This window comes from Chlorocebus sabaeus, chromosome 15 (assembly GCF_047675955.1).
Source record: "Chlorocebus sabaeus isolate Y175 chromosome 15, mChlSab1.0.hap1, whole genome shotgun sequence".
Taxonomy (NCBI): Eukaryota; Metazoa; Chordata; class Mammalia; order Primates; family Cercopithecidae; genus Chlorocebus; species Chlorocebus sabaeus.
In genome coordinates, this window is record NC_132918.1 from 932,546 (window position 1) to 948,767 (window position 16,222).

Below are 16,222 nucleotides of genomic sequence, written 5' to 3' on the forward strand. Positions count from 1 at the left end.
TCACTTCTCATCTGTTTCAGCTTGTTCTCTCCTGGGCATCACTATGTCTATGTTTCTCCCAAACACTCCCACATCTGGCCTGTCCCAGATGCTTCTCAGTCTCATTCCATCGTCTCCCAACCATAACCATGTTGTCTAGGACCATCCTGTCCGGAGCACACCCGTATCTGTTCTAGCTATTCCCGTATCTACTTCAGGCTCTTCCAGGCATCCCACATCTTTCCCAGCCATTCCTGCCCTAGGCAACTCCACATCCCTTCCAGTCTGAATTTGGCACCCCCCGTCCTGATCTTGTTCCCTCCTATCTCAGATGTATTCTCATCTTTTCCAGCCAGTCCTCGGCATCCCCTCTCCCATTTGTCCTGACACATCCCAGATGTCCACATCTGTCCCTACCCATTCTGTCCCAGGTGTCCTTGTGCCCGAACTTGCCTGTCCCCATTACTGTTTCATCATTTTCAGCCTGTCCTCCCCTGAGTGTCCCCAGGTCTGTGTGGGACTGTTGTCTTAAGCAGTTGTACGTTTGTCCTAATAATCTCTCCTGTCCCCATTTTCCCCGCCTCCATCTTTGTTTCCTGTCCCTATGGCCCTCTTCTCTCATATTTCCAGACTAAGGAGCCAAGACACAAGCCACCCATTCCCTCGGCCTTCACTGCCCCCACTGTCCCACTGTCATGTAGTAGCCCTGTCATCTCCCAAAGCAAGTCATAAATCTTTTCTGGAAGGTATTCCAGATACATATGACTCAGTCAACAGAATCAAACTAACTCACTGGCTGTCCCCTCAGAGTTAGAGGAGTCTCGCCGCAAGTGTCCACCATGCTGGAACCGCCTCGCCCAGCGCTACCTGATCTGGGAGTGCTGCCCACTATGGATGTCCATCAAGCAGGGAGTGAAGTTGGTGGTCATGGACCCGTTTGCTGACCTCACCATCACTATGTGCATCGTGCTCAACACACTCTTCATGGCGCTAGAGCACTACAACATGACAAGTGAATTCGAGGAGATGCTGCAGGTCGGAAACCTGGTAAGAGCCACCTGCAGCTGGCTATCAAATGGGCATCCTGGCAGGAAGGAACCTCGGGCAGCTGGCACAGCCTTCATGGGTAAGGGAGAAGGGATCCTGCACACAGAAGGATCTTTTGAGGGTGGGAATCGTCATAGAAGACATCTTGGAGGAGGGAAGGAATCTCAAGGTCAGCTTCTAAGGAGCTGAGAAATGTAGATTTGGAGTGGGAGGGTGGAGTGAAAAGTTTATGCAGATGTTCACAGTCTAGAAAACAAAAGTGAGCTGAGGGTAAACCTGAAATGTGTGGAGACTTGAGATTTTGTAATTTGTAGATGGAGGAGAGTGTGTGCAGGAGGTAGTTCTCTTATGGACCGAGCTTGCATCAGTGTTGTTGGATGGGGGAAATTGTGGATGAATGGTTGGATAGAAGGAGGGAAAGATGGAGGGATGGGTGGGTGGGTGGATGGATGGATGGATGGATGGATGGATGGATGGATGGATGGATGGGTGGATGGATAGCTGGGTGTAGTAAGTAAATCAGGCAGAGCCAGATTTGAATTCTGACTCAGCTCTTACTAACTAGCTGATCTCAAGCAATTTACTCAGTAATTGGCCCAATAAATATTTGTTGAATTCAATAAATGGGAAATTAGTATGACAATATCAACCTCATAGGAAGGTAATGAGGATTGAATAAGATAATATCTATAATCTGCTTGGCTCATAGATTGATAAGCAGTAAGCACTCAAAACAAATGATAGCTGTGCTATTGTTGTTGTTGTTAGATTGCTCCTGGAAGTCAGAATGTCTGGGTTCTAATTCCGATTTTTTTTTTTTCTTGATACTAAATCAAGTCCTGCCTCTTTATTATACAGATAGGGAAACTGAGGCCCAGAGACTGGAGGGATGACATGGCAGGGGCAGAGTTGGGCATCTCTCAACTCCCAGGACAGGTCCATATTGGATCAGTCCAGGTAAACAGAGTCAGCTCGTCTTTAGAGGATCCCAGGGCAGAGTTGCCATGAGCCCACTGGCCTCAAAAAGGAGCTTCTGAGATCACCACTGAGGTTGGTGTGAGGATGGTAGGGGGACTTCTGGCCCTATTTGATCTAAGCTTGCTCTTACTGCAGACCCAGCCTGTCTCAGGCCCAGCTGTTCAAGTGACCCCCATAGGCAGGTAGGTCTCTCACGCTGTGGGGTATGAGGATTTTCTTTTCTTCTTACTTTCCAAACCCAGGACTCTAGATAGTTCTCTGCAGGGCCTATTGAGATTTTTTTCACCAATTTGAGTCCACTTGCTGTAATTTTACTTTTCTTTCCTTCTATGTGCAAACAGAAGGGAAAGCTACGTCTCCGTGGGTAGAAGTCTCATGGCACTGTTGGGAATGTTGGGTAGTCTTCAGATGGTAGTTATGCAGGGTTTCAGTTGAGTGTGGTTTTATCAGGTTGTGACCATTGGGTTGGACTGAGCAGCAAGTTAGGTGTGATGAACAGCACTGGTGGCTTCACTGGGTCAGCAAGTTGTGGCCGAACTGCAGTTGTATTAAACTTATCGTTAAATTATAGATAATAGGCAGTATAGTTGGGTTATAGCTATTTTGTTCTGTTTGTATAGCTTTATTGCTAGTATGTAAGGTTTTGATTTTATTGCATTTAATATATTCTAGGTAGTTTAAATATTAAGTGTTAAGAAACAATACCCTAAAAATAAGCATGAGTAAATAATCAGCTTGGGAAAAGCCTTTCTAAGCATGTATCTGAAGACAAATTCCATAAAGGAGAAGATTGATAGATTTAACTAACTTTTTAGCCCATCACACAAATAAAGATAAAAGGCAAATGAAAATTCTGTTTCTAGCAATATTATGGACAAGAAAATCTGAAAAGTCTTCTATTAATAAACAATTTAAAATACAGCAAACAGTCTTTGAATTACATAGCTAAGTGCATGAGAAAGTATAGTAGTTCCTCTTATCCACAATTCTGCTTTCCATGGTTTCAGTTACCCATGGTCACCCATGATGTGAAAATATTAAATAGAAAATTCCAGAAATAAACAATTCATTAGTTTTAAATGGCACACCGTTTTGAGTATTACGATGAAATCTCACACTGTCTTGCTCCATTCTGCTCGGGGACATGAATTGTCCCTTTGTTCAGCGTATCGTGCTCTATATGCAACCTACCCATTAGTCATTTACTAGCGATCTCTGTTATCAAATAGACTGTTGTGGTATCACAGTGTTTGTATTCAAGTAACCCTTATTGTACTTAATCGTTATTCTCCAAAGCAGAAGAGTAATGATGCTGGCAATACAGATGTGCCAAAGAGAAGCCAAATACATAACAAAGAGAAGTTGTTCATCTCTTATTGTGCCCAATTTATAAATCAAACTTTATCAGAGGTATGTAGATTTAGGAAAAGGCATAGTATATATAGGGTTCAGTAATATCCATGGTTTCAGGCACTCACTAAGAACCTTGTTGGAATGTATTCCCCATAGATAAGGATAAGATAAGAGGGGGCTACTGTAACGGAAACCCGAAGTGCCAAAAACAAAAAGAAGCTTAAAAACCATAGCAGTAAACTTGTGAAATGGCTCTGTAGCTGCCGCAGGTAGGGTGGAGAGGTGTTGATTTGCATAATCTGGAGGCTTGGATTTTAATGAGCATGTAGAGACAAGACACTCAACCTTGGGACAGTGTGAGTAGGGGTCGAAACTGAGTAGCCCCATAAGAATATGACCATACATTCAGTAAAATGGTGATCCAGAAAAAACCTACACACAAACCCTGGGAAATGATAAAGAAGCCCTGTCTTAGCCAGGGCTGGAAAGGAAAAAAGCAACCCCTGAAAGGCTGTGACTATAGATTTGGCCTCATACAGATTTGGGGTTCATATTTACACCCGAGTAGTCCTGGAACCTACATCTAAAAAATTAACATAGAAAGTGATCCTAGAATAATGTCTTGGGGCCACTAAAAGGGAACAAAACTTCTCTGGAAGGACACACCTTTAGCCCAGGTCAAGCTGGATTTCCCAAATTATAAAACACAGAAGGAAATATTCCACCATGAGGAAGAGTCAGCAGACACACACACACACAGACACAATCAGGCTATCCCCTTAAAAATGTCATATAGTAGAATTGCATGATAGAGATGATAAAAATGTTCATAATTGGCCAGGCGCGGTATTTCACACCTGTAATTCCAGCACTTTGGGAGGCCGAGGCGGGCAGATTGCTTGAGCTCAGGAATTCGAGACCAGCCTGGACAACATGGCAAGACCCTGTCTCTACTAAAAATACACAAAAATAGCCAGGTGTGGTGGTGTGCACCTGTGGTACTAGCTACTTGGGAAGCTGAGGTGGGAGGATCACTTGGACCCCCAGCAGGGCCAAGATTGCAGTGAGCTGAGATCATATCACTGCACTCCAGTCTTGGTGACAGGACGAGACTCTGCTCAAAAAAAAAAAAAAAAAAAAGTTCATAATAGCCAGAGACATAAAATAAGAGATTAAAAACATAAAAAAAAATACAGCTTTGAAAAGGAATCAAATAAAATCTCCATAAATGAAAAATATAGCCATTGAGATTAAAATTTCAATGTACACATCAAATAGCATATTAATACAGTTGGGGAGATAATTAAATGACTGTAAATTTAGATCTAATACAGTTGCCCAGAATGTAATATAGAGAGATGAAGAGAAGAAATAGAAGAAAGAAGGAAGAAAAACATATCTGACATTATTTTCCAGATTATGTTGTTGTCTATTTAAATCATTTTAGAAAATCTACAGAGAGGCTGTTAGAACTAATACGAGAGTTCAACAATATTAGTGGGTACAGCTTCAGTATTCCAAATAGTGTTCCTAGTCACCATCAACAATCAACTGGAGAAAATAAATTTTTAAAGTTATCACTTATGATCGCAATAAAAACTATGAGAAATTTAGCGATAAATATAACAAAAGATATGCAAATTTCATGAAAAAATATGAAACTGCCAAAAAACATAAAAGAAGACATAAAAGTGGAGCGATGTGCCATTTTCATGAATGAAAGTATGACTATTGTAGAGATACAAATTCTTCCCAAATTAACCTATAAGTTCAATGTAATTCCAGTCAAAATCTCAATACTTTTTTTAATGGAACTTGACAAGATAATCCTAAAACTCATATAGAAAGTAAAGCAGATCAAGACAAATTAAGGACTAAGGTAGGGAATTTACCATAGTATGTTAAGATATCTTAGAAAGCTAAAAATATTATAGTATTGGTGCAGGGATGGAAAAAAAGATTGTGCTACAGAATTGAGAACACAGAAGTAGAACAATCCATATTTGGTAACTTGATAAATAACAGAGATGGTATTATAAATCAGTAGGAAAAGGCCAGGTGCAGTGGCTCATGCCTGTAATCTCAGCACTTTGGGAGGCCAGCCGAGGTGAGCAGATCATCTGAGGTCAGGAGTTAGAGACCAGCCTGGCCAACATGGTAAAAGCCTGTCTCTACTAAAAATACAAAAATCAGCTGGGTATGGTGGCATGCACCTGTAGTCCCAGTTACTCAGGAGGCTGAAGCAGGAGAATCACTTGAACCTGGGAGGTAGAGGTTGCAGTGAGCTGAGATTGCACCACTATACCCCAGACTGGGTGACAGAATGAGACTCTTTCTCAAAAAATAAAATAAAATAAAATAAAATAAATCAGTAGGAAAAGGATGGGACTGTTTAATAAACGATGCTGGGAGAATGGTTATCTGCATGGAAGAAAATCAATTTAGATCCCTACCTCACATCATATTCATAAATTAGATGCAGGGGAATTGTACTTAACACCTAAATGTGATAAAGCAAAACTTTAAAGTTTTTGGAATAACAACAGGAGAAAAAGCTTTAAGATCTTGGGGTTGGGAAGGCCTTCAATAATCCAAAAAAGCTTACATCATGAAAGAAAAGATTGCTAAATTATAAATTGTTAAAATTTGTAATCTCTGTACAACAAGGGATATTACAAACTAAGTGAAATCACTACCACAAACTGGAAATTGATATTATGATAAGTATTTAACTAGAAATACATAGAATCCAGGCAATATTGAAGATTTACACATCAATAGGAAAAGAGGGATAGTGATAAAATGATAAAAACACAACCACAACAATGGACAAAGGAAATGACAAGCAAATCACAGAAGAGGTAATTCAGATGGTTATAAACAAATGAAGAGAAACAGAGGAATGGAAATTAAAGCAACATTGAAATACTTTTTCTTGCCCTAACAGAATAAAAACTAGGCTTCTGTGTGTTGACAAGGATGTGAAACAGTGGGAATTCGCAGCTTGTAAGAGTGTGGATTTGGTACAACCATTTGGGGAGCAATTGAACAATATCTGCTAAATCACAGATATATACTGTATACCCTACTACTCAACAATGCCATATATATATATATATATTCTTAAGAAAGTCTCACACATCTGTACAAGGAAACATGTATAAGAAAGTTCTTTACAGTATGTTTAGTCGTAGGGGAAATTAGAATCAATATAAATGTCCATTAATTTTATAAAGTGGATAAATAAATTGTGTACTCATACAATGAAATACTGTACACAATTAGAATGGACACATATACATGTGTCAATAAATCTCAAACACAATGTTAAAAATAAAAGGAACTTGAAAGAGAATATATAAAGCATAGCTTATTTACATAAAGTTAAAAGAATACAAAAATACTATGTGTTGTTATATACATTAAAAATGTAAAAATGTGTAGAAATGATAAACATCAAATTTGGGATAGTGATTACCTTGGAATGAATACAGTACTATGGGTGGCTCCTGGTTTATCTGTGATGGCACATGATACGTAAGAATTCATAGTGGAAGCCATCATTTGAATTACTGGTTTAACTCCTTTGTATCTCAGTTTCCCTATCTGTAAAATGAGGATAATAAACATTACATATCTCATAGGGTTACTGTGAGGGTTAAATGATTTAATATATGTAAAACACTAGAACAGTGCCTGGCATACATCAAATGCTATTTAAGTATGTGCTTTTTTTTTTTTTTTTTTTTTGGTAAGGAAAAAGAAAACAAGATTTGAAACAAATATGGCAAGATGTTAACATTCATTAGAGTTTGGTGGTAGGTGCACAGATAATCATCTTATTATCCTATACTTAAAGTATTTTAAAGTGTAAACAAATACAATAAAGGTAAATGACAAATCAGGAAAATTGTGACAACACAAATAGTACTAATAGACAAAAGGGTAATATCCTTAATATATAAAGTATGTTTATAAACCATACAAAAAAGCAAACACCTTAATAGAACAATTAAGAGCAAAGGATATGAACAGAAAATTTCACCAAATAAGAAATACAAAACAAAAAGAAATGTCCAATAAAACAAGAATGTCCTGTTGGATGAGAAAAGGCCATGGGAACGGAGTACCCGGTATTAACATAGTTAAAGGGAAGCAGTTATTCACATGCAGCTCATGGAATTGTTTAAAACCTTTCTCCGAGGATCATTTAGCACTATGTGTCAGAATCTCTGAAAAACATTCATTGACTACACAATTTCATCTCCGGAAATCTTTCCTAAGAAAAGAATTAGACACGTTGCTTTAAAACAAACATGTAAAAGGATATTTATTGTGGCAATGTTTTTAATAGGGGAAAAGGAATGACTATCACAGGGAAATGGCTAAACCAGTTATAGCATATCTGTACAGTGGAATGTGCCACAAATGTTAAAAAAAAAAAAAAAGAAAAAAGAGAGAGAGAGGGAGGGAGGCAGGAAAGAAAGAAGAAAGGAAGGAAAGGAAGGAAGGAAGAAAGGAAAGAAGGAAGGAAAGAAGGAAAGAAGGAAGGAAAGAAGGAAAGAAGGAAGGAAGGAAGGAAGGAAGGAAGGAAGGAAGGAAGGAAGGAAGGAAGGAAGGAAGGAAGGAAGGAAGGAAAAATGATGCTGTAGATTGTGTTTAATTGGCATGGAAGGATGTTCACAAGGTACTATGTTTTAGATACAGGTTTATAGTGCATGGAATATGGTCCCATTAAAGTCATATGCCAAGGTCAAAGAGAATTTGGGGTTCCCCGTAAGTTCCCCCAATTCCTGGAAAGCAGCCATTTGCACTCATTGCTCAGTGAACCTCCTGCCAGGAGTTAGGGGAAGTGGGTCACCATGCTCACAGCCTCCATCTGCCAGATCCCAGTGAGCCTATAAAACATGCAGAGTTGTTTATATCTGAAGGCAGCCCCTGCCTGGGTCTGGAGCTCTTGGCCACTCTCAGCAATCACAATAAATGCTGCTGACAGTAACAGTGATCACCCTCTCATGCAGAGCATCCACTTCACAGCCATTAGCTCTAACTCCTAGAAACCTCCTATGGAGTTGTTATTATTATCCCCATTTATACATGAGGACCCTCAAGGCTCAGAGAGCTGAAGAAACTGGCCCAAGATCACACAGAGGCAGCCCCTGCTCTGGAATCCGGGCCTGGCCACCATTCTCTGCATATCTTAAACCATCAAGCTTTGATCACATGGCCTTAGAAAGCCTGGCATGAGCCTGTGGAAGGAGGAGGTCTGTTACCAAAATGTATGTACTTCTCAAGCTTAGCTACACATTAGAATCACCTGGGAAGTTTTTTTCTTTTTAGTCCCCATACCTGGGTTCCACTCCAGTCCAACGTAACTAGCATCTCTAGGATGCGACCCAGGCATCCATATTTTTAAAGCTCCCTAGGTGATTACAGAGTGCACCAAGTTTGAGAGCTCGTGGTCAAAAACAGCACTTGAACTTTAAATCCCAGGAATCTGGTCAAAATGTAGATTCTAATTCAGCAGGTCTGGGGCCTTGCAAGATTCTGCATTTCCAAAGAGCTTCCAGGTGATGCTGTAGGTCCCTGAAAAACCTTTTATCGTTTCCCCGAAGGGCACTCCCCAAGAGCCTCTCCTGTCTTTTTTTTCCTGAGTCCTAGCTCCACCTGATCACTGCCATCTCGCCACCAAAACAGCTGGGAGCCTGGACAAAGTGAGGTGCAGGGCTTTTCCTGAGCTCCCTTCTCTAGAAATGAGTGTCGGCACTCATAGGTGTCAGACCCACCCTGGTGCACCCCGGCAGTGCTGGGGAAGATCAGAAGTGGGGGTCCAAGGGAGGCGCTACCCGGGCCCCACTTGTAGGGGCTCTCAGGGAAACTGCGCAGGCTGTGCTGCTTAGTGAGGGCTCTAAGCACAGCTGTGTGTGTCTGAGGCTGGGTAGGGAAGGCTCCTGGAAGTAAGCAGAGCAGCACAGGACAGGCAGGACATGGCGCACAGGTCAAAGGCTCAAACATTCGTTCATCTATTCAACAGATACTAGTGGACCACCTATGGGCTGGGCATCATTCCAGGTACAGTAGGGAAAGGTCCCTGCCATCACACAGCCTATCTTCTAAACAGACGAGGCTTGATAAACAAATAGCTGTTAGATGGTGGTGTGAGGCAGAGGAAAATGAAGCAAGGATGGGAAATAAGGAATTTGGTGGGAGGGAGGCACATTTTAAGTTACCAGGACACTCATGGATCAGGTGGCTCTGAAGGGAGTTAGTTATGCGGCTGGGGAGAGGCATGACCCAGGGAAAGGGAGCAGCAAGTGCAAAGGCCCCCAGGAGGGGACAGCAAGGAACAGGCGTGGCTGGAACAGGAGAGCAACAGGCAATGGGGCGGGGGTTGGAAAATGTATGGAAACAGGTTTGGGTGCTGGGGAGAGAAGCAGGTCTCAAGGCTGTCTCTCTGTGTGAGGAACGCAAACTGAGGCTGGAGGATTTCAGGGTCCCTCCCTTTCCCAAGACCCGGCTGATGGAGGAGCAGTTCCCTCTGGCACAAGCACTAAAGGGACCCCTGAAGTCAGGAGGGCTGGGCTGGTGGGTGGTGCCCTGTGTGGCAGTGCTGAGGAGCCCGCCCACCTGCCCTCGTGGTGCCTACCCCTGAGCCAACAGCATCCCGCTGCCCTCCAGCCCACCTCCACAGGGCCTCTTCTGAGCTGATGGGGAGAGGATGGCACTGGGGTGGCCAACAAATGCCTCCTTTCTAGCACAGAGCTCCATCAGGGCAGGTGCCCAGACCAGAGTGACCTCCTCACCTGATTGCCAACCCCGGTGAGGTGCCTCGGCAATGCCCGTCTCTGACCCCCACCTCCTCACAACTGCTGCAGGCCTGACACTATTCTCAGGGGTACTCTGGCCCTCTGGCTTTAGCCCTCCCCTCCAAAAGACCCTGAGTGCCTCCTCACTGCCCTCAGGACAGCCCCCCAGCTCCTCAGCATGGTCAAGAGGCCCTGCATACAGGACCCCGACTTCCTGCCATCCACACCGTCACAGAACATTCTCTCCTCAGTTGGCACACTGCAGGGCAGCTGGCACGGCTCTCTGGTCCACTGCACCATGGGATCCTTGACCACAGGGTTCTGCCGGTCAAGGCTGGGCAGCTTGGGACTTGTAAGTCCAGGCAAAGTTCAGCCTCTGCCCACTGAGGAATGTTTCTGGAAGAGAAAGGAGGTTTCAACCTAAATTCTGGAGAGCAGCACTGGGTTCTTCTCATTCTCAAACTTAATAGCTACGTGACCCCAGACAAGTTACTCAACCTCTCAGTGCCTCAGTTTCCTTACCTGTAAACTGCAGGCAATGATACTTCCTAATGGAGTTGTTGGATGAATCAAAAGAAACCACATGTGCAGAGTGTTGTGACCAGTACTTGGCACGTAGCCCTCGGGAAGCAGTGGCTGCTGATTATCACAGTGGGCAGAGTCCAGTAGGTGGATGAGGAGGAAGGGCCTCCTGAGGAGCAGGGACAGCGAGGACAGAGACTCTGGGTCAGGGAGCCATGAGCGTCATGGTGATGCGTGGATTTGGCATGTGTTGGGTGAAAGCCCTTCCTGTGGACACACAGATCAGAAGTCTAGCGCTAGGTCATGTCACTGTCCACTGCAGGTGCCCCCTAGAGCCGTGAGTCTCTGTGGAGCCTGCAAAGGGCCCAGGCCATTCCCAACGGCCAAGCTGTGTGCCTGGTGTGCTTGGTGAGCAGCTGCAAGGGCTGGGGGAGCAGGCTGGAGAAGAGAGCTGTCCCCAAGGGCTGGGCCATGGCCAAGCAAATCCCCACTGGGAGCCTGGGCGCAGTCAGAGCTGGCAGCCCTGGAGGGAGCCCCTGCCACAGCGAGAGTCAGGAGGCAGGTGCCCCTGCTGGCCAGGGGCTCTTTCCATCCTGAATAATTCCTGCTCCCTCCTCAGGTCTTCACAGGGATTTTCACAGCAGAGATGACCTTCAAGATCATTGCTCTCGACCCCTACTACTACTTCCAACAGGGCTGGAACATCTTCGACAGCATCATCGTCATCCTTAGCCTCATGGAGCTGGGCCTGTCCCGCATGAGCAACTTGTCGGTGCTGCGCTCCTTCCGCCTGGTACCTGGCTGGACCCACCGCAAGGAGGGGTGGGCGGGGTGGGGGTGGAGGGCTGGGCACAACCCAATCTGAGGTCATCACTTGGTCATCCCTACTTTGATGTGTCATGCCTTCACCCAACAGCCATTTGCTAGGTACCCCTGGATGCCTGGCCCGGTGCTGGTGATGGTAGGGTACAGAGGCAGGCAAGGCAGGAGGCATTCCTCCAGAGGAGCAATTGTGGTGGCCATCCTAATGAATTGCAAAGCCCTTTGTGGTCCAATGTGACCCCTTTAGCCCTCACAGGATCCAGGAGTGGGGCTGGTATTACTACATTTCCATTTCACAGATGAGGAGACTCAGAGAGATGAAACGAATTTCCCACAGCTACATGGCAGATAACAGAGGGAGCTGGGCTGCTAACTGCTCATCCGAGGTTCTGCCTGCTGGTTTCTGAATCAGCATCTTTAAAATATTAATGCACACACACATCACCTGGGGATCTTGTTAAAATGCATATGCTGATTCAGTGAGTCTCAGGTGATGTCAAAGCTGCTGGTCTGTGGACCACACTTGGAGCTTGAAATGCTTGAGAGGTCCAGACATGGGGCGGGAGGTGTAGTTAGGGAAGGCTTCCTGGAGGAGGTCCTGAGCACTGTGGGTTGCTGCACATACAGTGGGTGGGTGTGGAGCGGCGGGGAGTGTGTAGGAAGCCAGGATGATGGGGGCAGGAGGAAAGCCAAGGCTGTGGGTTCTAGTCCTGATTCCACTGCTATAAACCAAGGGACTTAGACCTAAGTTACTCCACCTGTGAGGGTTGGCAGCTTCTTCTGTCAAATGAGGTAATACCAGTGCCAACCTCATGTGGTTATCGGGAGTTCTGACTGAGTTCATCCATTCTAAGCACAAGGTCTGGCACGCAGACATTCAGTAAGTGTTAAGCACCTTCCCCTCTTTCTCTGTGATGACTGAGAGGCAGAGGTGACTGGACGACTCAGAGATGGTTTGAACTGCCCCAAAGGATACCTGATGAGGACAGGTATGAAAGAGCAAGGACATTGCCTGTTGAGAGAATGTAGTGGGCAGTTCCTGGAAGTGAGGCCAAGGCAGAGAGGAGGCTGGTGTGGGGACGAAGAGAAGGGCTGAGCTGGGAATGTGAGGTTGGAGCTGTTGACCTGACCGCCAGAGCAGTGCCCAATGAAGCTGCCCTCAGGCTGTGGAGACAAACAGTAGTGGGTGCTCTGGGAAAAATGGGGGGGGGAAATAGGTGTCAGTGCCCTCCAAGGACTCCCTGGACTTTCAGGCAGGAACTAGAGAGAGTGAGGGTGCCCGTGGGCAGCAGGAGCCAGAAACCCTCACAAGGTCCCCTGCTCTTCCTCTTTCCCCAGCTGCGGGTCTTCAAGCTGGCCAAATCGTGGCCCACCCTGAACACACTGATCAAGATCATCGGGAACTCAGTGGGGGCACTGGGGAACCTGACGCTGGTGCTAGCCATCATCGTGTTCATCTTTGCTGTGGTGGGCATGCAGCTCTTTGGCAAGAACTACTCAGAGCTGAGGGACAGCGACTCAGGCCTGCTGCCTCGCTGGCACATGATGGACTTCTTCCATGCCTTCCTCATCATCTTCCGCATCCTCTGTGGAGAGTGGATCGAGACCATGTGGGACTGCATGGAGGTGTCTGGGCAGTCATTGTGCCTGCTGGTCTTCTTGCTTGTTATGGTCATTGGCAACCTTGTGGTAAGTTGGCCAAGGGCCTCACACGCACACACCATCCACTCATCTACCCAGCTACCCACCCATCCAATTATCCATTTACTTACCCTTCTATCACTCCATCTACCCATCCATCCATCCATCTATTCATTTACCCACATTTCCATCTAACTACTCACTCATTTATTTCATCCACCCGCCATGCACTTACTTACTCATCCATCTATATACTTATCAACACACCATCTATTCAATGTACCCATTTATTCTTGCACCTATATGCTCATACATCCGTCTACCTATTGATCATCCACTTATCAATCACCCACCCACCAACAAACCCACCCATCCATCTATTCACCACTCCAGCAATCAGAAGGATCAGCAGATCCTTCCCTAGTTACCAAGCCACCCATCCATTTATCCACTCATTCACCTTGTCATTCATCCATCAACCCCCTTTTGCTCATTCACTCATCCGTTCACTAATCTGCTTATCAGTCACCCATTCATCAACCCCCATTCACACACTTACGCATCCATATGCCCATTCATCTATCCACCCATCCATTCACTTACACAACCATCCATCCCTCCCTTCATCCATCACCCATCTGTCCACTCACCCAACCATTCACTCCTCTACTCATTCATCCACCCCCATCTATGAACTCACCATTCACTCATTCACCAATTCCATCTATCTACTCATCTGTCTATCCAGTTGTCTACTTACTCACTCATTGACCCATCCATCTGTTCACTCACTCTTCACCACATTTTTTTTTTTGAGACTGAGTTTCACTCTTGTCGCCCAGGCTGGAGTGCAATGGCATCATCTCGGCTCACTACAACCTCTGTCTCCCAGGTTCAAGTGATTCTCCTGCCTCAGCCTCCCAAGTAGCTGGGATTACAGGCATGCACCACCATACCTGACTAATTTTTTGTATTTTTAGTAGAGACAGGGTTTCACCATGTTGGCCAGGCTGGTCTCAAACTCCTGACCTCAGGTGATCCGCCTACCTCGGCCTCCCAAAGTGCTGGGATTACACGTGTGAGCCACTGTGCCTGGCCTCTTCACTGCATTTTGCTCATTCATGCATTTACCCACTTACTTACCTATTATTCGTTATTTACTCATTTTGTTTTCATTCATTTACTTATCTGTTCATCTACCCATTGTTTTACTGTCACACACTGTCAATGAATTATCACATGGTTTTTCAATTTATCTGAAACATTTGCTAAGCCATTGTTGCATGGAAAACATTGTGCCGCACGCTGTTGGGCATACAGAGGCAAATGAGGTCTAGCGCTAGCCCTGACATCACTCACCAGCTTGAGAGATGACTGGGGAGGTGGAGAGTTCAAGCAGGCCTGAAATAACTCTCAGACTGGTCAGAGTGATCAGAGCCATTAAGGAGGAGACCGTGGGTACTGTTCCCACTCAGCTAGGAAAATCAAGGAAAGCTTTCTGGAAGGGATTTTGGAGCTGATCTGATAAACAGGCAATGCTGAAGAGGGAAGGAGCAGGATGAGCAAAGCACAGGTGCAGACAGGTGGTGGTCCAGGTAAGGTGGGGCCCATAGGAGCTTTATATGTCATCCTGAGTAGTGTGGTGGGAGTCTCTGCTGTCCCATCATGAGGGGCCCACACCGTTGCTCCTGTGGGTACCTGTCTGTCCTTGGGCAGGTGCATCTTGTCTTGTGTTTTTACAATGTGGGGAATTCTGGAACTGAGAAAGGTCAAAATTTAAATACCAGAGAAGGTGCCTTAGGAAGAGGCAAGGTTGGGGTCAGTCAGTGGTTCAGGCAGCAATCAGTGTCCACTGTGGATGTGAAGCTACCTTTCTGGGTACACAGGTGGCCCACACATGCTCAAGCAGCATACCTGCATTGTCTGGCTCCCACCCATAGCTGTATGTCTCTGTTGTGGGCAGTGCGGTCACATCAGCTCATAGAGAGGTTTTACATTCACTTTTTCAGCCTGCTGTGGGGCAAGTACTATCGGCTATAGATTCCAGAGTCTTTCCCCAAACCTGTCTGACTTCTTCTCCCACGTGCCTTATCCAGGCCAGGACAGGGCCAGCCAATTTGGGATCATTCCCCCGCCGGCCCGTGAGCCCAGAGGCCAAAGGAATGTGGAGCCCAGAGAGAGCGGAGCCAGGGATCAGTGCACAATGCCACTAGAACCCTGCTCTTTGGCTGGCCCCCAGCCCCTCCTTGTGTCCCCTCAAACTAGCTATCCCTTGGGGTGGAGGGTTGCTCAGCCCATCCCAACCCCAGGGCCTGCCAGGCTGTCTATTCTAGGGAGAATGAGAGTTGCCAAGCACTCAGCCCAGGGCCACGCTGAGCCACCCCTCACACACGGAGCCCTGCGATTTCCCAGCAGATCTGCCTGAGGATGAGAAAATTAGAGGCTGCTGGAGGAGGGAGCTAATGCCAGCCCACGCAGCCCCCTCCCCGGCCGCCTGAGGAATTGGGCCTCTGCTGGGCGTGGGAGGAAGCAAGATTGCCATTGAAATGGGAAGTGATGATCAGGCAGGGCTGGGAGCAGCAGCAGCACGATTGATGGGGAAAGCACTGGAAGAAGCTGAACTTCTGAAGCCAGCGACAAGGAGGGCCCTAGACTCCTGTGTGGGTGGGCATGGCTGCCTAGGTACCCACCCTCCGCCCCCCACCCTACTCCCAGCCTAGGCCCAGGACTCCTGGAGGTTGGAGGAAGCAGGGCCTGGTGTGAGTGAGGGCTGTGGGGGAAGGAGCCAGTGGGCATTCTTCCTGGGAATAGAGGCAGCCATGCCTGGGGTCCTTGTGGACAAAGGCCAGGGGCCAGGCCAGAGGTCGGTGGAGAGAGCAGCTCAGAATTGCATCACATGCTCTACCCCGTAGCAATGATAAAGAAGGCTGCCAAGTGTCAAAAGTGATCATCTCTCCGTAGAGAGTATGGGAGAGCCTACCTCTTCACCTTCCGCACTGTCCGCATGCACATGTGTTGCTTTTAAGCCAAAGGCATGTTTCTGAGGCTGCTTTTGTCAGGATTCCCATTCCCAG

The 16,222-nt window shown here is 46.1% G+C and overlaps 1 protein-coding gene across 3 annotated transcripts in view; it reads left to right on the forward strand.

Annotated features, from left to right (window-relative positions):
- SCN5A (sodium voltage-gated channel alpha subunit 5) overlaps positions 1-16,222 on the forward strand; it is a 100,300-nt gene that overhangs the window by 50,743 nt on the left and 33,335 nt on the right. For all 3 annotated transcript variants that reach the window (XM_073023354.1, XM_073023352.1, XM_073023353.1), the window contains 3 exons: positions 788-1,026; positions 11,305-11,478; positions 12,846-13,196. In XM_073023354.1, coding sequence (XP_072879455.1) covers positions 788-1,026; positions 11,305-11,478; positions 12,846-13,196 — 764 coding nt within the window. The remainder of the gene's footprint in view (positions 1-787; positions 1,027-11,304; positions 11,479-12,845; positions 13,197-16,222) is intronic.